At 28.2% G+C, this 25,016-nt stretch overlaps 1 protein-coding gene across 2 annotated transcripts in view; it reads left to right on the top strand.

Annotated features, from left to right (window-relative positions):
* The window catches only part of LOC142326698 (putative inorganic phosphate cotransporter), a 160,038-nt gene that overhangs the window by 123,573 nt on the left and 11,449 nt on the right, over positions 1–25,016 (top strand). For both annotated transcript variants that reach the window (XM_075369326.1, XM_075369325.1), the window contains exons 2-5: positions 4,386–4,579; positions 7,274–7,507; positions 19,107–19,194; positions 20,411–20,634. In XM_075369326.1, coding sequence (XP_075225441.1) covers positions 4,386–4,579; positions 7,274–7,507; positions 19,107–19,194; positions 20,411–20,634 — 740 coding nt within the window. The remainder of the gene's footprint in view (positions 1–4,385; positions 4,580–7,273; positions 7,508–19,106; positions 19,195–20,410; positions 20,635–25,016) is intronic.

Genomic DNA, 25,016 nt, shown 5'->3' with positions numbered 1-25,016 from the left:
CCATCCTTTTGAAAAATAAAGTCTTGTGAATCTTCATTTAGTTGAGGGAAAAGCCAGTTTTCCAGCATGTCCTAGTACGTTATCCCAGTAATTGTGTGTTCCTCAAAAAAAGAATGGTCTATAAAGCTTTGTTTGCAATAGGACGCAAAACATATTAACTTTGAGGGAGTCTCTCACATGCTGCAGTGTGTCATGGAGATTTTGTAGACCTCATACGCAAACATTGTATCTATTCTCTTTCTCACTGACATTAAATGTTGCTTCATCGCTAGAAAGTAAACACAAAAGAAAAGTGTCATCTTCCATGTTTCAAGCATTTGATCACAAAATTCAACAAACTTTTGGTTTGTCACCTCCACGAAGAGCCTGTAAAGGTTGTAGCTGGTATGGCTTGAAAAGTGAACGATGTTTCAAAACATTCCAGACAGTTGGTTGTGGTATTCCAAGTCCAGTGCTCACTCTATTGGTTGATTTTCTTGGGGTTTGTACAAAACTTTCTTCAATTCATTTCACATTCTCCTCTGCCACATGCGGTCGGTTCATGGTATTGGCTTTACAGTGACATCCTGTTTGTTTAAACTGGTGAAACCTATAGCATATGCTCTTCCTTGTTGGAGGGTCAATGTTAAATTGGAGATGAAATGCATACTGCACTGCATTTGCCAACTGAGATTTGCCGTACTCAAGATCACAGAAAACTTTGTATTCCACTGTAGCTATCTTTCTCCCAGCTGACATGTAATGACGGTGCAAACACTTTAGCATCGTTTATGCAACTACATATGCTCCAGCGATGTTATTCAAAACTTTCGGATCTATTCTCTCAAGTACTACATAGTTCAGGAAATATAGAGTTACTAAACTGAGTCCATCATTTAGAATTGTCCTGTACTTGATATTTTAGTTTTAGATCAAATAGTTCATCTGAATGAATCCACTTAAAAGACTTTAGAAAGTGTGACTCTAGGGCAAAAGAAAACTTATTTATGTTTGATTTCACACTGATTTCATAGCAGATAGTGGTAAAAACATTAATTTAATCAATGACATAGTCTTGAGTTTATAAGGCCTAAGAAGGTACAGAACTATGTTTTGTTTATCGATTCTTTAAAAATATTTTGGTTAATATAAGTGCTACATATAAATTATACATGCATTTTACTTTGCACAAGTGTGTAATTGAAGAGGTATTGGTATATACTACTAATTACAATACCTACTAATTAACAATACTTTTTATGTAATTTTTTTTATGTAGTTTTTTTATAAACCTGAAGACCTTGTATGTAATTGTGTGGGTGTATGTATACAAGTTGTGTACTGCTATCCTAGACGACTTCAAACGAATCTAAACATTCAAAAAAAGGAGTAGAGGTGCTTTCATAGTATTACTTATATCGCTAGTTAATAATCAAATAAAATTTTGTGAATTAAATAAACAGGCATATTATATTCAATAGTTGCAACCATAATTATTCATTAAAATCAACATACATAGTACTAAAAACTGTTTATTAGTAAAGTCATTTGCTGTTTGTTAACTTTGTCATTATAGCAAGCTTTGTCGGCAGAAAAATATTAAATGAATTTTATTTTATATACAATCTATGATTGTATGTAAATTATGTAAAAATTCCATTCATTGTATTTGAAATTTCTTATTAATAAAAAAACTATTGGTAAACTAAATGTATAGTTAAATAGAAAGAGATTAAAATTAAAGATAGCGTTGTCCAAATTTATGTTGATGAAAAGACGCCATAATATTATTGAACATTACTAATCTACACCATGTTGCCTTAGCTTTAATATTAACTATTATTTAACAAAGTTTTTTTATAAGAAGTGATTATTAATTTAAATCAAATACTGGTACCCAGTAGGGTACATAAGTAGGCATCAGAATAGTAAATACTTATAAAAATCCACCTAAATTCAAAACTAGTAAGGAAAGTTAATCCAAAAACATAGGCCTAATTCATTGATTCTCAAAACTTTTTCGCCCACTGCCCACATTGAGAATCAAACATTTTCTAGCGCCCCCACCAAAATTTTTAACTTATCGTCTGTTAACAGCAATAATTACAATTCCTGTTTTTAAGATGCACTCTTAAAAACAGCAACTGCAATTATTGTTTTTAAACGTGACATATCCTATTTCTGAGTTGAAACTTAAATTTTAAATGAGAGCAATTAAAACGCATATTTAATCATATTTGGAAGTATTTTTATTAAAATTACTTTCAAAGAAATTGCAATTGTATTGTAGAGAGACATAAAAAAAAGAAATTAAAGCTAAAGTCTTAAACTTTTAAATAATTTTAATGTAGTTTACTGAAAAAATTTGTTTCCCAATGCGCTCAATCAAATACAAAGAAAAACTTTCAGATTTTTAAAACTTTTCTTCGCACGCCTTTTTTTTAATTTGATGATTTTTGAAATCTGAAGTATACCATCAAAAAGTAGAGTATTCAAGCTTTAATTTTTTTTTTTTATTCATCTCTCTAAGCTTCTTGGTTGCAAAGTTACAGTAGTTTGAATACAATCATATTTTATCATAAAATATAGGTGTCTGTTTAATTTTTTATACTGCTGTAGTAGGTACTCTTTAATTTTACTTAGAAATATCAAGAAAACATAATTTTTGTCTTTCTTATTTTAATCAGCCATTGCCTTCCTAGACCACCTGAATGCTCCCCCTCTGAAGGCCTCCAGCGCCCACAAGGAGGTGTTATTGCCCACTTTGAGAACGAATGGCCTAATTGAATTACATACTGTAATTAATACATCATTTATAATTTATCAATAATAAAATCTCAAGGACAACTTGCTATTTAATTTTAGCCCATTTTATCTGTTTTTAAATTTGTAAATCACATTAAATGTTTTGTGTGTATATATATATATATATATATATATATATATATGTTATTCTATCTTTAAAATTTTATATTTACATAACAGCATATTAAGATTACGAATCGCTATATATTATTACATTGGCCATACTTTTTAATATACCTCTTTATTGAGAGATTATCTTTTTAGATATGATTTTATTAGATTTTTGTTTTTAATTTAGATTTTATTTGCCAGAGAAAAATATATATATATATGCAACATTTATAAATAGTTTATAAATTTATTTTTCTTTTTTTTTTATTATACTAAATGTATAAAACTGTGGAGAAAGGTATGTATAGCAAAATAATAAATTATTTGTGTATTACGCATTTTATTGTATATGATCTATTATTTAAAACAATTTGTAGTTTATATATGAATTTCTGTAATTTTTTTTTTAATTATTATGTAAATATTTATATTTTATGTTTTGTATCTAATATTTTTTTGAAAATATTATTTTTATTTATTTTTGTAAAAAAAATTATTTCACTGTTACTTTCACGTAAATTAAACTGCAAATAACAGATGAAACACCTATTATAGCATGCATTTAATAGATACGAGAAGTCTAGAATGATATTTTCTTCTTTCAGTTCAGCAATTCAACATATATTTTCAAATATATATTCAATTCAAATATATATATATATTTTTTTTTTAATTGAGATTATACAACATATGTAACACTGTAAAAATGTAACTTCTGCTAACTGTTAATTGTTAATAAGTTAACTACTAAAACCTGTTACGGATGTCCGGGCTGCCAGCCTCTGCTACAGAAGTGTCACTTTATCTCACCCTCTAAAGCAATCATTAATGGTGGTCCTGAAGGCTAAAAGAAAAGGATGAGTGGGCCTTTATTACCTAGTTGCATTTTTATACCTATTTAAAAAGATAAATTATAAATTACATAATTTAAAAAGATAACATAGAGAAATCCTTTGTTATATCACTCATTAGAAGAAAAGAATATTTTATCTAGTTAAAATCTATGTTACTAACTGTTCCACTATTATTTTTGTGTATTATATTATTATTTCATTGACAAGTTCATACTTAATATAGTTTGTAATCTAGAATAAAAACAATAAATTTTTATTTTCATTATCTTAGTCAAATGAGTAAGATATGTTCTGTGTCAAGAGTAATAAAAAATGTTATTAGCAACGTGCAAGAGACAAAAGTCAAAGGCTTGGACAAACCAGATATATTTGAGCAATACGAGCTAGCTTTTTGTTACTATTTCCTAGCCAACAAGCTGATAGGTAGGATTCTAATTAATAAATACATCTTGACTTATCAATCCAGAGATGTAACAAGGCGTAGGTGAACTAGATATAAGAATAAAGATCATAGCTATCTACAGACCCTCAAATCAGCAAAAACTGCATAAGGTATTTATTTGGTAAATTCCAGAATATCATATAAATCAACTAATAAAATACTGGAAAAATTAAAATGTTTTTTTTTTGTTTTAGAAAGTTGCTGGATCAGACAAAGATATGTCCTGGGAATTATGGGATTTCTTGGTTTGGCAAATGGCTATATACAAAGATTTTGTCTCAGTTTAGCAATAACAGAAATGGTATTAGGTCATCATAAAGGTAAAACAGATCCTCATTCCTGTCCAGCTGAATATCAATCATCAAATGTTACAAAAACATTAATATCTGTAAGTAATCTGATTATTTCATTGGTTTTAATGATATATATTTATCTTTTAAGAGGATTTAGTGAGCCCAGCTTTACCTGTTAAGTATTTCAGCTATTAGGCTTACTGTGTAGCCACTATACAGGAAACTAGTCGTAGGATGGTCCATAACCAGTCCCCTCTCAGATATCATCAAGAATCTCTCTACAGTTTCCAACATCATTTAAATGAATCTGTTAGGTTCTATGCTAGACTCAAAATAGGAAAAAAGTTTAGACAAAAAAATTAATAAACATATGTTTTTAATTATAAAATAAGTCATATTTTATTACTATTTAGAAACAGATAATTCTGTACAAATATAATATTTAATGAACTGATGTTTTTAGTTTTATCAATTAATTTTTTTTAATTTCAAAAAAATAAAAATTGTACCTCAGGTCTAACAAAGATCCATAAAAATGTAACAGGTGCAGCAAAAATGTATCATTATACAGTAGTCTGTATAGTATAAGTTTTCAACTTATGCTGTAAACTTGGCTGCTCGGTTGTCAATCTCAAAGAAAACAATTATTTTTATCACCATTCTTTATTCATCTCATATCTAATTGTCTGGCAAGTATTTTAAATTGTGTTTTATGGAAATCTTTTTTTATATTTTATTAAAAAATCCTATTCACATACTTCATGTAATGTTTACAAAATGATGGGTGTAACCATAAGAAAATGTTGCAGAACTTCATCTTTCAGAGGATACTAATATGGGATGACAACAAATAGATTTGCATAGATATTGGCTAAGATATTGTGAATGCTATTTTAAAATAGTTTAAAGAAATGGGTTTCTTTTCACCAATAAATACTGGTATTGTGGCTAGTGAAATAAATACTCCTGTGACAAGATATGTTTTATTAATGAGAAAAAGTAAAATTGATCCTAGATAAAAACATTTCAGCAAACACTTTCTGCAGTAGTATTAAGAAGGTATTTACCAGTTTTCTCCATTCAGTGGAGCAAAAATACATTTGACAACTGTTTGATCAAGACTACTGCTTGCAAGTGGATGGTAACATTGCTGATCAGGTAAAAGCAGCACTGAATAAAAAAAATTTGCAAAGAAAGATTTATATATGCCAAAGAATTATAAAGTAAATAAAAAGACTCCAGAAAAAGTTTGATATTTGGAGTGAGCTAATCATGTTTAAATAGTTGGTAATTTTTCTCATTTGATGCCTTTTTACATATGCAACCTATAACCAAAAATTAAAAATATAAATATATATTTTGGGATGGTTATTACCAAAAACCAGACCCTAGTTCATTTGTATTAGTAGATGGTAAATATGATGAACATATAAAAATTCTGTGTCCACTGGTTTTATATAAATGTCAAAATTGTTTCCATCAGGAAGTGTTATGTTGTAACTAGATTTAGTGTGATTCCAAGATCGTAATTTGTATGATATCCATACCAATGCTTCCTGATTATATAACCCAGTTAACCCAGTATTAATTCAATGGAAATCTATGGGCAAATTTCAGAAAGAAAATAGCAAACATAAACTGTACCAAAAACAATTTATCTCATTAAATTTAATTAATTACCATACCACTGTAGATATTTAGTGTTTGTTTAAACACATTCAATTGTTAATCATGTGAAAAAGATTTACATCTTTATTGTTCAAGAGTTATTTAAAAATTATATTTATAATCTTACCAAATTAATTCTAAAGCAATAACATAAAATGTTACTAGTTGTACCAAATGAAGATGTTTTATTAGAATTATTAATGAAGCATGAAGTGAACAACTTCAGTATGTATAATATTTTTTTTTTTTTTTAATTTATCCAGATCACACTTGTTTTTAATTTTATCAAGAAAATATATACATTGATTAATAATTTGGATACCATCTTGCAGATATGTAATATAAATAAGAAAACAAAATAAAATGTAAAACTTCTGATACAAAGTGTTAACATACATCAATCTACATTTGAACAAAATTTACAATATATTCAGGAAGCAAGAAAGTTTTGTGTAGTGTTTTCAAAAAACAAGTACAAAATATTCATAAGTAATAAATTACAATCCAGGGGTACATTTACAAATTTAACTGTTGTTACTAGATTAAATAATACTTTGGGTGGTAGACTGGTTGCACTTTCATTAAATGCTAAGAATGGTTTGCATATTGCATTCAGTAACAGAAATTTACTTAACAAATCACCTCATAAAAAGACATTAACTGCAATATAGAAATATTATGTGAAACATAAAAAGCCCTTATAAAACAGTATGAAATTTACAACCTGATTAAAATAGACAAAAATCTTATTAAATAAACAATAAACAAATATAACTCAGGTCAAGTATGTAATTTAGCAATATAATAAATATGTTTCCTAACTTTTTCAAGATAGGTGCTGCACCATCTGCATACTACTGCTTAAGGAGCTATGAAAATAACTGAAATATTTTTCGTGAACAAATTTCTAAGTATAATTTGAAAAGTTTAGTCTTAAACTTTTAATCCAATTTTACCATTCTATCTATAAATATTTACTCAGTAATTGCTTCTTTTTTTTATCTCCTGAGCTTACTACAGTTACAATAAAACTCTCTGGAGATGAATTTTAATAATTGGTAAACTTTATAACAACTGTGATCAAATTTTTATCTTTTTTTTTTATTTTTGTTTTATTTCAGTCAGCAGAATTTGATTGGAGTGAGCCTACACAAGGTATTATTTTAAGTGCGTTTTTCTGGGGATATGTAATAACACAAGTACCTGGTGGGTTACTGTCAGAAAGAGTTGGTGGTAAACAAGTACTAGGTTTAGGTTTATTAATTTCTACAATTTGTACGCTTATTACACCATTTGCTGCTCATCAAGGAAGTGAATGGCTGGTTGCTGTACGATTTGTATTGGGTCTTGGTCAGGTATGTAAAAAAAATCATTTTGATTTGCTTATTTCATTCATTTGTTAAGTTAGATGAGAATTATCCTGAAAATAAAGATTGTTAGTAATGTAGTTAACCGACTATGTAACTTATGGTTTTAAAATACATTTTTAATTAAATTATATGAATGTCATTCAGATGAATCAGAGGTCTCTGTGAAATTGTAAACAAAAAAAAGAAAAGCAGTACGTGGAAAAAAATTAATTTTAATAAATAATTATATTCTGCTGCTAGGATGCAATTTGCTAAAGTATTTATCTTAAGTTACCCAAAATTATTAAACATCTTTGTAATTTCTAGTTAACAATCCACAGTTGAAAATAATTTGTAGAAACTTATTAAGTAAATTTTACAAATTACAAAATTTATATCCAGTTTAACCCAAGGCAAATCAATAATGGCTTTTCTCTATGGCATGATATGTATGTGACAGTAATTACATATATAAAAGCTGAAATTATTAAATTGGAATATCCATGAAATGGGCAACAAACTTTTAAATAAAATATACCACAAATCCTGAAAAACTTAACTCAAATTAAATAATTTTGGGCAATTTAGGTGGTAAATCAAAACCAAATTGTTGTTCAAGTAATATTTTTTGTATTTTTTTAAATGATCAAACTCCATATGACCATTACAAATATGAACAGCATAGTGTTACTTTTTTCTTAACTTTTATTATCGATGGTTATTAGTTTTACCGAACATTACAAATATGAGCAGTATACTGTTACTTTTTTCTTTTATAATCAGTGGAGTTAGTTTTTTGAACACAACTCTGGACATTTATGTGAGCTGTTACACAACTATTAGTTAAAATAAATGCAGTTCACATCTTCTTTGAGATCCAAAAACAGTGTAATGTTAAGGATGTATGACTAGAGCATTATTGAAGATAGAAATATAAAAAAATAATCCTCTAATACATCACAAAAATATCTCTATTTAAATTCCTTCACATCATTAGTACATTTAGAATCTCTTTTTAAAAGTAATATTAAGGGCAATGTTTTGTTATAATATCTGTTATATTAATGTCACCATCGCAATTATTTATTTTTAAAGAAATTATGTTGTAATAAAATAAACTAACTTTTTGAGCTTACAATGTTTAATCTTTTGTTGCATATTTATATAAATACATAGGCTAAAAATTGTAGGAAATTTCCACACCAGATGCGTACACCAACTGATTACAAAGTTTAAATGGTCAATGACTTTTTTATAATAAAAAAAAATTATACAATTAATTACAATCAAAACTTACATAATTATTAAACTGTAAATTATTTTATTTTTTTTTATATCAATTCATTATCTTCATGACTGAACAGGATCTGCTCAATATTAAAAAAAAATAAAAAAACAAACTATATTCATATCCTTTGTACTCTAATTATGTAATACAAATTGTTCATTTCATCACTTTTATTCAAGGTTCTTTGTATTTCATGTTAGCTGCACTTGAGTTGCCATTTAGTATATCACTAATCAACAGTTCTGTTTTAATGGGCCAAGCACAGTAAGGTACTATTTTAACTCAACCTTTTGGCATTTCATCTGTTTATGATGCACTTATGGATAAATCCATTTTCTGATATTTATGATATCAAAGGTTCCTTGCTACTGAATGAAATGATGTATATGTAATGATTTTTTCATTTTCTTAGGTCAGGGATGATAGAGAGGGCATTTTGAAATGAACTTTTCTTAGCTCAGGTGTAACAGAGAGAGGTATGGTGAAGATGTTTTTGTCACAACTCCACCACTGTTAATGAATTGAACTTGTAGAATCCCCTTTGCTCTTAATATGACCTATTATTGACATAACCCACCATTTCTAGTAACGACTACATACAGAGCGAGTCAAAAATGTAGAAACCCCTCAACAACTTTAAAACCATTCCAGATAGAATACTGTAACTTTCAGGATAAGGTATCGATCGACTACTTTATCTTTTGACGAAAAGTAAAATTTCAACCCCCTTCTTGGGAGCTGCCCCAGAAGTTGTTACTCAAATATTTTAAATGGTAGCATCCTTTGTGTGATGAAATATTTTAAAAGTCTCTTTAAGACAAGAAAAATGATATAAATAAAAAGTTGGTACAATGTTTATACCAAAAATCACAACAAGATAAATTTTGGATTTTGAAAATTACTAAATTTAGTAATTTCAAATAATAAAATTAAATAAAAAGAAATTAAAATTAAATAAATTAAAACTTAATATAACTTAATTAAAATTTATTTTAAAAGTTAAATTTAAATTTATTTTTTATTTTTTAACAAATAACTGATTTTTCCAATTTAATGAATAAATAAATAAAAATATTGTCACCTAATCATGTTGATCAGCTGACCATTGATGGTATCTTACCATTGTTGCAAAAATGAAGCTTACTTCATTGTTGTGTAATATCCCATTTAGAGTGTCTTGATTACTACACTGTTAGTTTATTATGGCAATTTATTGTGACTGGTTGGCTAATTGATTTTATCTACCTTTACCACATTTGTAAGCCATTTTTGTTACTGACATCTTTGTTATCTCTTTAAGGTAAAAGGAAGTAAAGGAAGTATTGTGATCGCAAAAAATTTCGGCTTTCAGATTTCAATGGAAATATCCATTCTGAACATCCCTGAATCTATTTTGACTAGTTTTACCGTGACGTCTATACGTACATATGTACGTATCTCACATAACTCGAAAAAAATTTGCCGTAGGATGTTGAAATTTTGGATTTAGGACTGTAGTTACATCCAGTTACACACCTCCCCTTTTGATTGCAATCAACTAAATCAAAAGTGTCCAAAAAAAGCTCACAATCTAAAAAAAATCTGGATTTTGGACTTTTTGCAGTAATAAGTCCTCATTGAGAGCTTTTTAACGATATATCATAAGTGATACTTAATTTCATTGTTTCCAAAGTTATAGCCAAATCAAAATTTTAATGAAATATTTGGATCTTACAAGGGAAGGCACATCGATTCAAATCCAACCTCATACACATATATTTTTTTAACTTTTTTTTTTACATTAAATGCATTGATTTATTAAAATTAATAACCTCTGATTGTAAAAAAGAATTTGTGAAATAATAATCCAATAATAACAATAAAAAAATATCAGAAGTTATTAATGAAATAAAATTTTATGAACTTTTCATTTAAAAAAAATGTGTATATGTAATTTAATAGGTGTACAAGGAAGTCATGTAGTGTCCACATCAGATTTTTTGTATTGGCGATTGTTTTTTACTGAAGTAATTTTTTCTATGCTACTTGCTAACATTCCTATCAACATTCAACTTAGTGAACAGGCAAGGGTCACACTTTTAATGAAGAGGGGCTTTAGTGATAAGAGTTAGGTCGTATAATGAAGTTTGTGAATTGTTCAATGCAACATTTAATAATCGTAACCCTATTTCAAAAGGTACAGTGTCAAAAACCATCATATTTGAAGAAACAGTGAGCATTAATAATAGGGAAATAGCAGGGAACTCTAAATCTGCAACAGATTGTTAGAGATTATGCAAGAATTTATTGAGATTCCTCATTCCTCGATTTGAACAGCAGCATGAGAACATATCATTAGCCAAAGTTCAGTTATCTGAATACTAAAAAGGGAAAATTTCAAACCCGTCAAAATTTGTCTACTGCAAGACTTAATGAAGATGACTATGATCGAAGGCTTGTTCTGCAAAATTATGATGAAGAATATTTGTGCAGATCATAATTTATTAAAAAATATAGTTTTTAGTGACGAGGCCACATTTTTTTTTATATGGCAATGTAAATTGCCATAATTGTCGATGCTGGACCGATATTAATACACAGTTAGGAAGTTACAGTATTCTATCTGGAACAATTTTAAAGTTGCTGAGGGGTTTCCATACTTTTCACTAACTCTGTATAAGATTCACCTTTCAAACATTTTTCTCCGAGAGTATTTTCCACTATGCACCTTTCTCAATCCCCAAAAATTTAAGAGTCATTGTTTAATATTTAATCTTACATTGGTTTACGATGAAATTATTTTTTATAACTTCTCTTTTATAATATTTACAATAAAAAAAATGATCAAAACATGGGATTAAGATATCTTTAATCAACATTACTCAAATAAAAATGAAATGCCACCACAGGAACTTCTATATAAAATAAAAAAATCTGATGTGGACACCATATGACTTTCTTGTACGCCTATTAAAATACATATACACATTTTTTACTGCACTTCATTTAAACTTATTTCATTTGAAGTGAGATACGATCATCCAATTCTTTAATAAAGTGGACAGTTACACGACTGCTGAAATATTAGGATAGAGTAAAAGTCCCTTTATTACTCGTATTACTAGTTCAGTATTATTTGTATATTTGTGATTTGCTGATTAGCAAAAATTTAATATTTCTGGTGTGTCATATAAACAAAAGTTAATAATGAATAAACTATTCTATTTAGTAAACTCCTGTATACTGGTTACAAATGTTAATTTTGACCTAATGGTGTAAAATATTCAGTTTTTATTACTGAATTATTTGGTGAATAATCAAAAATGAAAAAGAAACAATCATACAATCAAAAATAAAGATAACATGAAGAAATATATCTCAAAAAAATGAGAAGAAGATGAATATGAAAGTGAAGAAAATTTTAAGAACAAAGGAAGAATAAAAAAATTAAGAGAAGATAAATATAAAGAGGAAGAAAACATTAAGACCAAGATGTCAACTTCTTTTTTTTTAATGTTGATTTATTTTAACTATTGACTATCAACTGTTATGAATGTAATAATTTGAAATTTTATTTTCATTTTAATTCCCATTTATAAAAATTTATATGCACAACTATAAAATTCATAATTAATCAGTAATCCCAGATGGTAGAGGAATAATTCAAAAACACTTTGATAGTCAATACTCACAATTGTTGTTAAATGGATACTTTATTTTTATATAAATTGTATTATACCAATGGTGCCAGACGCTAAGAAAATATATATAATGATTTACATACATGTAAAGCATTGGAAATATTCTCATGACTGGTGACCCTGGAAACAGTGCTTACAATACGCTCATGTAGGAAGATTATTTTTGGCCCTGCCTAAAACCTTTCACAATCAATTACAATTGATGATTTCATTTTGTGTTTTTGTGTTTTATTTTAATTTTCATTTAATTCAATTTGTAAATTAATCACAAAATGAGCAAGTTTTACTGTACTGTACACAAAACTATTAGTTAATACATACTAATTTTCCAGTATAGATATAAATGCTTGTATGAAATTGATACTTATGAATTCCTAGAAACATTTACACTATGTTATTTTGAAATTATATTCCTTAAATTTTTCTGTTTGTATGTCATTAAACACTTCAATATTTCTTATTTATTCCTCCTTTGTTAATGAGCATGTCACTTTTATGTGACATTTGACAGGTTTACAATATTAGTTTTTCTCTGTGTTTTTTATTATTAACATTTTAACTGACTTAAAAAAAATGAGAGAATTTTTAAATTAAATTCTTTTCTTTTTTCTTAAATGATTGTTCAAGCTCTTCAATAGAATTGACTAGTATCTTCACTAGTATTGACCAGTTTCAATCATTCTTTTTTTTGTTTTATAGCTAAAGTTCCTGGATTGGGACTTTTATCATTCTTATCTAAATAATAATGATTAAAAATATCTTAATCAAAAATTTAAATTGAACACAGCAGATAATTTGAAAATTAATTTGAATATAAGTGGAAGATATTTTTGTCATTATCATTAATTGATGTAGAAAATTAATAATAATAATTATCCATTTTTCCACATTCCAGAGAGTTTTAGTTCATACTTTATCAGTCTTTGATTTTCTCCATTTTTCTTCATTATTTTCTTATTCTTATGAAGATATAGATATATCTGCCTTGGTTTTTTTTCTTTGTAAGTGGATTTTGTTATATGGGTAGTGTATTTTTAAGTACTTATTTATGTTTTAACTAAATATTAAAAATGTAATATAAAAAACATTTTTTATAAAAATTATAACAGACTTAAAAAATTGCTAAAAACTAAGTACAGCTTACTTTAAAATTAATAAACTTAATAAATAATTGTTAATCATTTTTATTTAGACACCAGTTTCTAAATGTAAATTTAAAGAAGGATGAAAAAGATTTTTCCTTTTTTACTTTGTAGTGTGTTTTTTCAGGGCAGTCCTAATTTTTATATAAATTAATGAATTTTTATTTCATGAATGTCTGGGCTCATCCTAGTTTACAGCAGGCTGTACCAATTACAATTCAGTATTCCATATCAAAATACAGCTACCTAGATCTTCAGTGTTTTCAAATAGCATTAATAACAAAACTAACAAACAGCAATGCTAATATATGCAGATCCCAGCTAATTAATGAACAATGTAGGTTTAAAGAGTTTATCAAGATTCCTTTGTCTTGTTTCCTTTTATCCAAAATAATGGAAAAAAACTGTAATAACAGTATGATAGTGGATAAATTATCTCCTGATTAACTAATAAAATATGAGCTGAATGGCAAATGGTTTCAAATTATTTATTTTTATTTTAGCAATGCTCATAAGTTGATTGCATTGCATTTTTATTTGATATTTCTATGAACTTAAAAAACTTTTGAACGCATTTACCAATAATCAAAAAATGCTTAATCATCCTCTCAAATCCGTAATCCCCTTTTTTGTCAGGGGTTTTATGATCATAATTAAAGGAGATTATATTTTCATTTTAACCCTTTTGGCCTCAAGCCTATTTTGTAAGTACTAGTTAAAAGCCTCAAGCACGTTTTTCAGAAAAAGTAGATGTTTGGTAGAAATGCCACAGAAATAACAATATACACGATAAAATTATGAAAAAAATTGTAATTACTCAGTAAACTATATAGATTGTGGTGCTGCAATCCAAAATGTTGTTTTATTAACCCTTGATTAATTATTTAAAAAATAAAATTCAACTTTGTTTCATTTAAAAAAAAAATAATGAATTTGTTCTTTATTTGAAAAAAATCCTTGCTATTTATATCTAATCTATCACTGTTTCTAAAAACTAAACTTATTTGTGAACAAAATAAAAAATTTCACTTAAAAATTCATATTATTTACAGAGTTATTGAAATTTTTGTGTTACCATTTTTTTGTAACATTTATGCTTTGAAATTTCAAAATAATTCTAAAATGGTGCGCTGAAAACATTTTACCAAAACCAAGGGGTTGCCTGTGTTGATACTGTACTCCAGATTACTCTAGTAAATCTATCCCCACTCTACTCTTCTAATCATCCCCATATTCAGTATGCAAGCTATAAAACCTTTCATTTCAGAAATGGTAATATTTTTCCATTTTCGGTATGGTTCAGACAGCCTATCTCTATTTGCATTTAAATATTAATTGGCTGATCTATTGGTTTCTTTCACCATCAGTTCAAATAAATTAAGTATAAATAATAAATAAAAATAAATTATAGGTGTGGAACCTGGATTAGGCATATGTTTTGGGGCGGGGAGTTCCAAAAATTGATATGGAAGAGGGACATTATCTTCCGGTTCAATGATGTTTCTGTATGCCTCATCTTCTGAATCCCCATCACTAACACTTGTGATTAATTCATCATCTTCTTCAGCCCCACTGTCACTAGATAATTCGAAATCGCTATCAGTATCATCAACAAAAAAGTTATTAATTTCTGCATCGGCAAGACGTCTACTAGCCCCGGACATTGTAGAAAAAAAACATGGAACTAACGAATAAATCTGAATATTTTACGGATCACGGTAACTAAAACTACAACTAACACTATAATTGAAACTCTAATTTCATAAAATAATAATATAATACCTATAAAAAATCCCTTATAAACGAACGAGTAACCAAAACATAACCATGAATGCACGGAACAAACTTCTGTTTACATCAGAGATTATCAGAATTTTGAAATCGATTAAACTCTAAAATACGTATCGTAAAATGAAAACAACCTACACTATCGATATCTACGAATTGTAAGCATTAAGAAAAGATACTATATGAGCGATCTAGTAGTAACGTAAAGAAATATATGATCATAAAAACTACATACCGATATATCGTACGGGTGAGACTTTTTCCCCAAGCACTCATGTACGATATATCGTTACTTTGAGACTCTAAGGGTTAAAATTATCATATTTTTTTTTTAATGAATAATTTACCACAGGAAGCCTGAAGACCTGTGCGTTGAAATATGAAATAAAATTTTTGGTGTTACAAAAACGCAGTCCGATGTGGATTTGAATCCAAAACCTTTCAAATGAAAATTTATTTTTATTTCACCCTACATTTACATTTATTTATATTCATTATAAAATGTTTAATGCTTATAGGTTTAAAACTTCATAAAATTAACAAAAATTAATTTTTAAAAGACAACTTAGCATTTAAGTTATCATTCTTGAATAAATTTTTATAAATTTTTTTTATAAATTCCACTGTTTGCTATTGAAAATTTGAAAAATTGTTATAATTTAAGTTATATAATTTTAATTCATTAGAATTGATTATCAACAAGAAAATGTATATACATACACAATAAATTTTGTTCTCTAATTTGTTATGTCTGTATTAATTGTAAAAACTTTATTCCATTTGTTAAAAATTTATTTTAAAGATTAATTTAAAATAATATTTTTATAATTCCTGGATTCAAAAACACATTGGATTTAGCATTTTTCTATCACAAGATAAAATTAAAAAAAAAATTATAAAAACTGTCTGTATTAATTTTGAAGAACATGTAGTTAGCATAATTAATACATATTATCATTTATTGTGATAAAATTTGTGCTATTTTTATACCAAACAAAAATAACTAGCACGGCGGTGTAATAATTATTTTTTTAGTTAGATTATTTCATTTTTTTTTATTAATAATAACGTATATGATAATTTTAATTTTTTAATTTCATTGAATATTTTCTCTCAATCAACTGTTTGACAAATATATAATAAGTACAATTAATAACAAATTAACTGGGCATGAATTTATTGCCTCTACAGAATATGATTAACTGTTCATTTATACATATTTTGAAATTAATTGAGGTTTTTTTTATACTATTATTATCTTTTGATAATAATATATCAATACAGTATTTTAATATTAAATGATTAAATAAACAATAAAAGAAGTAATAATTGACCCCAAATCAAAGTCACAGAATTTATCAAAAGACATAACAAGACACAAATGATCCCGCAATTAATGGGATTTTATAAAATTCATGGAAATTTATTATCTGATAGTATTAATAAATTATTTTTTATTGCAGTTTAATAAATATTAAATAGTGTAGTACAAAAAAAATTAAAGTCTTATTTAACATTACCTGTTTACAATATAGTTAATAACATTAACTATATTGTAAATATACATACCTGTTATTCAAGCTAATTGTCACAGCAGTTGAGAGTTTTTATATTAATGTATTTTTTATTTCCATCTGACAAATTTATGAAATAAACATTTATTTAGACTCAGGGTAGCACTCTTTGAATTCAGAAGATCAACTGAAAAATAAATACTGCTTTTTATAACATTAAAAACAAAATTTTTATGCAAAAAGATTGATGTAGAAAAAACACTTATTCAGTTTTTTAATAACCTTAAAAAAGAGCTATTTTTTTCAATTTGACCTTACGTTTTTATTTATTTAATTTTTGTGTTCAAGTTTTCTTCTTCTTAAATGAACAGATTCTGATTTCTTTTGTTGTTTTTTTTTTTTATGTTTAAAAGCAAAAATAAATATTTCTGTATTCCAGAGTGTCATACTGTGTACTTTACATCGCTCTCACTCATTATATGCTTTGCATCATCTTAGTCTCATTACATCATTTCTCTCCATTCCTTTAATATTTTTATGAAAGTGCAAATCTCACATTTTTCATTTGAGATTTTTTTTACGTCTCTACATACTTCAAATAAAAATAACAAATTTAAAATAGCTAAACTTAAGTATAAAAAAAAAATATATAACTACAGTAAAAGCAAAAAAAGAAAGAAAATTCAATTATTCTCTAAATTTTGACCATTAAAATCAACAACAAATTTAGTAATAGTTAGTTGTTGCTAATTGCTTTTAATTGGCTCTGATAACCAAAAAATAAACTTTTAAATAATAATTTATATTTTTAAAGATTGTATTTAAGCACTTTATAAATTACAATATATTTAAGCACTTGTTGGTATGATAAATTCTATGATAGAAAATAAACTTTTGAAAACAGATTTTTCAAAATTTATACACGTAGTTTTAATTAAGCATTCTAAGTGCATGTAAAACAAATCTACTTTATCGGCTAATGTGCATGTTGGTAGTATGAAATTAAATTATTAAATCAGACAATTTTTTTAACAGTTTCCTGTCATTGCCCAACTTCTTGAAATATAAACTAACAATATCTTGCAAAAAAATATGAGTTACACTGAGTCCTCTAGATTAGTTTCATCAAAATGTTACCTTTTGATTTGATAAAGAAATTTAAAATAGGTACACAAAATTCATCAAACTTAGTAGTACCCTCCTTTTTATATAATGATACTAAAGTATGAAAAATTATTTTTATAATGCATATTGTATAATACCTATATTTATAAACAATTTACTTTGCTTATATTGTCTATATCACTTTCCAGGAAATGATAGAATACTTTTAGCCAATTGTTCTTTCTTAATTGCTGTATCACTATTCCTAAGTGTATATCAATTACTTCTAGAATTGTTTTAAACTTCCAGTAAGATGTATAAACATTTAAGATTGCTTGGTTACATTCAGAGTATGAACTTGGAATAGAGGTTGTTTTTGACTAATGTTGATATAAAAAAATAAAAAGATAACTTCACAGAAATTATCAAAATTAGAAAAAGAAAACCACATTTGATCTCTTGAATGTGTACTATTGTAGACTCCCCTTCTATAAACAATTAATATAAAGTTTTTGAAGGTTAAGTTTAGAGTTAGTTTAATCTCTTTAATAAAGAAAAAATTTCTTAAAGTTATATGGGCTTGGCTTTAATCATTTTAATTGATAGCTTCCCTTAATATAAACATACCTGCTCATATAATTTTAGATGTTTCATCTCTAAACCAAAACCTTTTAAGGAAAATTGTAATGTTACATTGCCTAGTACCTCTATAATCACTGAATTAATCATCATGCTATAAATCAGTGAAAAAAATTTTCTAAATAAATAATAATCCAAAAATAAATCTCTATTTTAGCTTAATAATAAAATTTAACTCTGTTTCTTCATAAATTTCTACATAGTTATTTGTAGAATTTTTTCTACTTTATAAAAAACCTTTAGTTAATATTTTTATGAAACTTATTCCATTTTTTAAATTTCACTAAATAGTGAGGAAATATTACTTAAAATTAATCTAGTGTTATGAGATCAGTCTTCCATCTTTATGAATTTTTTTTAGATGTATTTTTAATTCTTAAGATAAAGATTCTATAAAATACATTTTATAATGTAACATTTTTTAATTTATTGGTTGGAATTTTTTTGCAGGGTCCAATTTATCCATCAATTAATGTCATGCTAGCCCAGTGGGCTCCACCTCAAGAAAGAGGACGACTTGGTGCTTTAGTATTTGCAGGTAAGTTAAATTTATTTAGACAGGAGTACTATAGTATTAATTAAAGTTCTGGATTTGTAATAAATTAATGAAGAATTCAAATTTTATAAACAAATACATATGTTAATTGAATAAACCACAATATTTTTTTGCATCGCATACAATTGATAGCGACTAGTAAATCTCTGTGTCTATAGTATGTTTTAATATCGTAATAGTAATATATTAACAGCATAAGTTTGCTGACAATGTTGAAATTACCATTATTATATTCTGTAATTTAAGATCCTACATTATTTATAGCAATTTTTGATCATTTCTATTCCACATATATGTGTAATTTTACATCACAGGTTAACAACCATATCTGAATCTTAAGTGCTATTATTAATATAATTATTTTTTTTTTATATAATACTTTTGATTTTCTTTTATATTTAGGGTTATATAATCCCTAAATCAGCCTATTATAATAACCCCTTTCCCTAATTAAAATTAACTTTTTGATGTAAAAATTGGGCACACAACTCATGAAATCAGTTACAGATTTATATTTAGGATTTTCATAGTAATGTGGTTTGCTGCAACAAACAAAAATAATCAGCTAATCATGATGCCTCTGTAAAAAGTAATTGAGGTACAAAAATTGGTTGGTACATATGAAGCTGAAGAGTTAGGAATTGTTTGATAACTAGAGCCAGAAGCTGTTTGTTGGGTGTTTTTTTATAAATTTAATTTTATTAAATATATATATAAATCTGTTAAAATATATCTGACCATAGGCTGTAAAAAAATGGTTTACTTAGTGTCTTCCAATCCTACTTTCCTCTGAAGCAGTCTCTTTGTGACTACACAAGTGCCATGCATACGCCCCATGCGCACGTAAACACACACACGTATAACCAGTTATACGCTCACTTACATTGCTGAAAACATTTTTTTCAGTTGGTTTTTGAATGACCGCCAGTCATTCTTCTTGAAAACAGATGATGAATTTTGAATTGAAAATGGTCTAAGACAAATAGGAATAAAATGAACCATGTGGTAAATTTTTACTGTAAGAATTAAACTGGTTGATCATGAATTATGGTGCCTAAAAGGTGGTAGTATAACATATGTGTTAAAATTGTAGATTAGTATAGAATAAAAAGTAATGAAGATGACATGAAACTAGTCAAGTGACTGATGATGAAAATTAAAATAAAGTACTATCTTTTTTATATTTCTTTTTTTTCAGGAGCTCAAATTGGAAATGTATTATCAATGGCATTAGGTGGAATACTAATGCGATACTTAGGTGGATGGACTAGTGTGTTTTATGTTTTTGGATCAGCTGGCCTTGTTTGGTTCCTTGTATGGCAGTTTACATGTTACAGTGACCCAGCTTCACATCCATTCATTAGTGAAGCAGAGAAAAATTTCTTACTTTCACAGTCAGTCGGACAATTGAAAAAACGAGAGGTAATTTAATAATTTCTTAGTAAATTTTCTGGATCAAAATTATTATTTATTTATTTATGTTTTTTTTTTTTTTTGTAAAACGAAAATTTTATTATTAAAGGTCCCTGTTTATATATATCAGAAGTTGCAGAGGAGAAAGAACGCTTAATGCAAACCATGATATGAGACGCGATTCAAAAGTAAGGGCTGATGAGATATAAATAGCAATTGGCAATACTGATTGGTTCACACATGCACAGTAGTTTTAAGTGGCCTATTGGGCATGTAACTGTCACATTACTGTTACTTTACTGTTGCTTATCTTTACGAGACAGTATGCATGCAATGCAGAGAGTACGTGCTTTAACATTTTGTCGTGCATTCAGTCATCATCATCATGCAACAACTCCCTGTCCATACAGTTCTATAATTTCAATTTCTGTGCTCTACAACAAATTCTTATACATACATACACATTATATATATATATATATATATATTACTGAATCATAACTCCAACTATAATTTTTTACATACTACAAAAAAGCTTCACAGCTTTTAGAAACTTGATGGTTCGGTTTACATCCAGGTGATCATTTCAAGGACTTCCGTGACATTACCTTTCAGTCCTTAACTGGATTTGAGGTCGGTATGTAGACTGCATTCTTCAATTATGTGTTTCACAATCAGTGAGCCTCCAGAAGAGCAGATAGGCTGTTGCAGTCCCTGGAAGTGGTAGGACGAAGTTATTCTTGTATACCCAATTCTGAACTTTAGCTTTCCAGATGTTAAAGGGATGAATTCATTCGCGCTATCGAGAATTTGTTGTTAAACTTGGCAAGTTGGTGATTGCACTACCGCTCTTGTCATACTGGCTGAAGGAATCCAAACACCAGATCCAGTTCGCTTCCTGAACCATCCATGTGCATGGCTGACTCTGAGGAAAATCTCTATTATCGACTGATTACGACCGGTTTTTAATCGCTTCCAAAGAAGTTTTTGAAAACGAACCAAGTAAGACGTGGGAGTAGGATTGTTGAACATAAAGACGGATCGATACATGAAAATATAACTGATGAAGTTAATACAAACATGCACGGTCCATCGTTCAATAAACAGAAATCTAAATTCTGCTTCAATCGATCTACTACAGTGTCTCGGGATGAACACAATGTTGAGCCACAAGAGCAGTGATGTGCATTGAAATCATCAGCTATTAGGCAGGGTAATGCAATCTGTTAAAACAGACTGGACAAATCATCTTCTCTGATTGCGGAATTTCCAGGAAGGTATAAGTTACGGATATTCATTTTGGATGGCGCCAATAACTTTACTGCGAGTTCAGGGATGTTTGTCACTAGCGGAAACCGGGTGGGCAACGCTATTTCCTTTAGGAAAACGCCACACCTTCTCGTCCTCTGCCTTCAGTTTGATAGTCGCATCTTTCCAAACATATCCACGAAAGATCACATCATCCTGGATACGAAGGTGAGTCTCCTGCACAGTATTAAAGAATTTTCTTCCTTTAGAAGGATTTCAATATCTTCACAATGAGAAAGGAGACCGCAAACATTCCACTGAATAATTTTTATAACCATAAAATATATTTTTCCTCATTATATATTGAAAAATTCTGCGTAAAAATTATTTATCAAATACTATCCGGTTTTCTTTCTGCTATGGATAACTTTTAAAAAGTTACTCCATATCCTTGAGATGGTGGTGGGGACTCTGAAGCCTGGGAGCCGGAAACACAGTACCAGACGACTAAGTGGTTTTCCATAAAACACTTTCGGACTTTCTTCCAGAAGTTATCTTCTTGCCAGTACTTAATGCTGTAATAGCAGCCATGAGAGACTTTGCAAGATCCGCATTCATGCTCTTTTGGTATATTATTTCAAGAGAGAGCCTGAACATAAATTACACCAAGTTGTACAAGATTCCTCATGCTGAGGGATTTCTGTATTCCCGTTGAGCCACAGGAAAGGGAACTTCCTATAGCTTTCTCTTATTTGTAAGTGGGGCATTCTCGAGATCTTGCTGAGTGTAGACCTTTTCAATTTGCACATTTATCGACGTTAACAAATGTTTTTTGTTTTTTTTGGGGGTTTTTTTCAGGGTGAAAAACACTTTCGTGTTATCATCGCCCGGGTACGATATTTGTTATACAAAAATTGTGTCATTGTTTCCCATACACCCGCATCGCACACAAACTTGTCCTTTTGAGCAACCATCTTTATTGCGGCTAAAATCCTGACCCTGAAGCAGCGTCTGCGGTTAGGTATATACGATCATACATAGATACTGAGATAACCTATTTTTATCTTGTCAGGAACGGTCGGACTTGAAAATATTTGAATTAGCGAGGTGTTGGTATATCAACACTATTCTCCCTTTTCACAATCCTCTGCACTGACATAACTGATTGCAATGACAATTGATCTGTAATTTCAGATAAATCCACGTTTAGCCAAGTGGCGGCAAAATATTAACACCTTGCTGAAATTTGGCCTGTCATGGGGCTCCACTATTACTCTGTCTTTCCCTACATATTTAAGGGCTAGAAGTTTTCAGCATTGTTCCTCATTATATACTTCAGTAAGGTGCACCAATCCTGAGCTTTTAGATTGATTTAGGAGATTCACAAGCTATTTCAATAGACTTATTTATCAGATAGGGAGAAACTTTACCAAAAGATCTACCCTCCTTGCTGTGTTTCATAACAAGAAATCTTACACAGGAATATTTCACCCTCTCTGTAACATTTCTTGTCTCCTCATTACTATCTAAATCCTCAGCTGACAACGTCAGTCGAAGTCTTTTCAAACCCCTGTTTTTGTTAGTTTTTTCAAGTGAACCAACAACTACAGAAAGATTTTTAATTGGGACAGACATATAGTTCACACGAGTATAGGCAATACAATGGACCACTCCAGCAGAGTGCACATGTACTGGAGCTAGAGCTAAATACAGCTGGGTTCACCCAGGTGCCCAGTGGATATTGTTCGAGACTCACTATGTAGAGCCATGCACCCATAGACACGATAGTTTCCACTATAGTTTCACATTGCGTTATGGTTGTATTTCATAATGTGTCACAACATCACCAAGTGTAAGTGTAAGAAGAAATAGTGTAGGATGTTGTTGTGTACTTGTGTAAGAGTATATAATGTAATTTTTGTAGTGTACATGTGTAGTGTAAAATATTCAGCAGCTTGAGTTGTAGGAGGGAGAAAAGTTGTAGAGTGACCATGAACAAAATTCTAAATTCAAAATATACAGGAGTGAAATGCTTCCAATGATAATGTTTGGCTGCCAGTGTTGAGATCTAACTAAAGCAAGTAAAAGGAAGTAAATATTTTTTTATTATAATACAATACATTTAATATGATTATAATATGTATTTATTATAATACAATTTTTTATTATGTACGATATAAACCAGTGTGGAAAGACATTACCAGCTTATAGATGGTAAAGAAAGAACTTGATCTACTTACATTATTAAGTGACCAGTATGGGAATTCCAGAATGAGATAAGTAATAATGTGAAAAAAAGATTGTCAAAAGAGAAAGCAGTAAGCATCAGAAACATAGGTACTTCAATAGATGTGAGAAAAGAGTAAGATTATTCTTATTATTTTTAATGAGACTATTCTTCTTTTCCCTTCTACTTTGGAGAAGAGAGATTTAGATTCAGGCAGGTGGACTGCCTAGAGTAATCTTTGATGACTGGATGAAAAAGGACAAGGTTAATCAAACTCATTGCATTAGTTGTGGACTAGAGCTCTGTTATGTGCAGACTATGGTAGTAAAAAAATTCTACATCTGTAAAACTACTGATGAAGGATTATTATTTAAAAGACAGTATTTTTAAAATATCTTCTTGGTAGCACTTTTAACAATTAATTTTAAGAATTCTTTTTTTTAATTTTTTGAAATCCTATAAGCATACAAGAATAGTCATTTGATGGTGTTATCTTTGTGCATCAACATATTATTAGCGTCCATCTGGTTTCACTAATTTTAAGATTTTCTTAAGAATAAGCAATGCTGTTTACCAAAAGTCTGATTAAAATATGAATTTATTAATGCATTTTTATTTTTCAATAAAATGCATATTTTTCTTCAATGTTAAAATATTATATACTAAAATATTCTGTTCACAGAATAATTTATAATTTTCTTCGTAATGTAAAGTGAGAAGATGTAATTGTAGAAAAATGCATGGAAGAAAAAATGTAAATGTAATATGTAACATATAACTGTAGCGGCCAAAATCATTAAGGAAAATGTTTGTGAAGCATTGTTTCTACATCTAAAACAACAAAAAAAGAAGCTGGTGAAGATGACTGAGTTGCTTGTAAATAAATTCTATTATTAAGAATAAATAAAGAAGTGCA

The sequence above is a fragment of the Lycorma delicatula genome, chromosome 6, assembly GCF_047948215.1.
Source record: "Lycorma delicatula isolate Av1 chromosome 6, ASM4794821v1, whole genome shotgun sequence".
NCBI classification, from domain to species: Eukaryota; Metazoa; Arthropoda; class Insecta; order Hemiptera; family Fulgoridae; genus Lycorma; species Lycorma delicatula.
The sequence above is the reverse complement of the archived record's forward strand: the minus strand, read 5'-3'. Positions and strand labels throughout refer to the sequence as shown.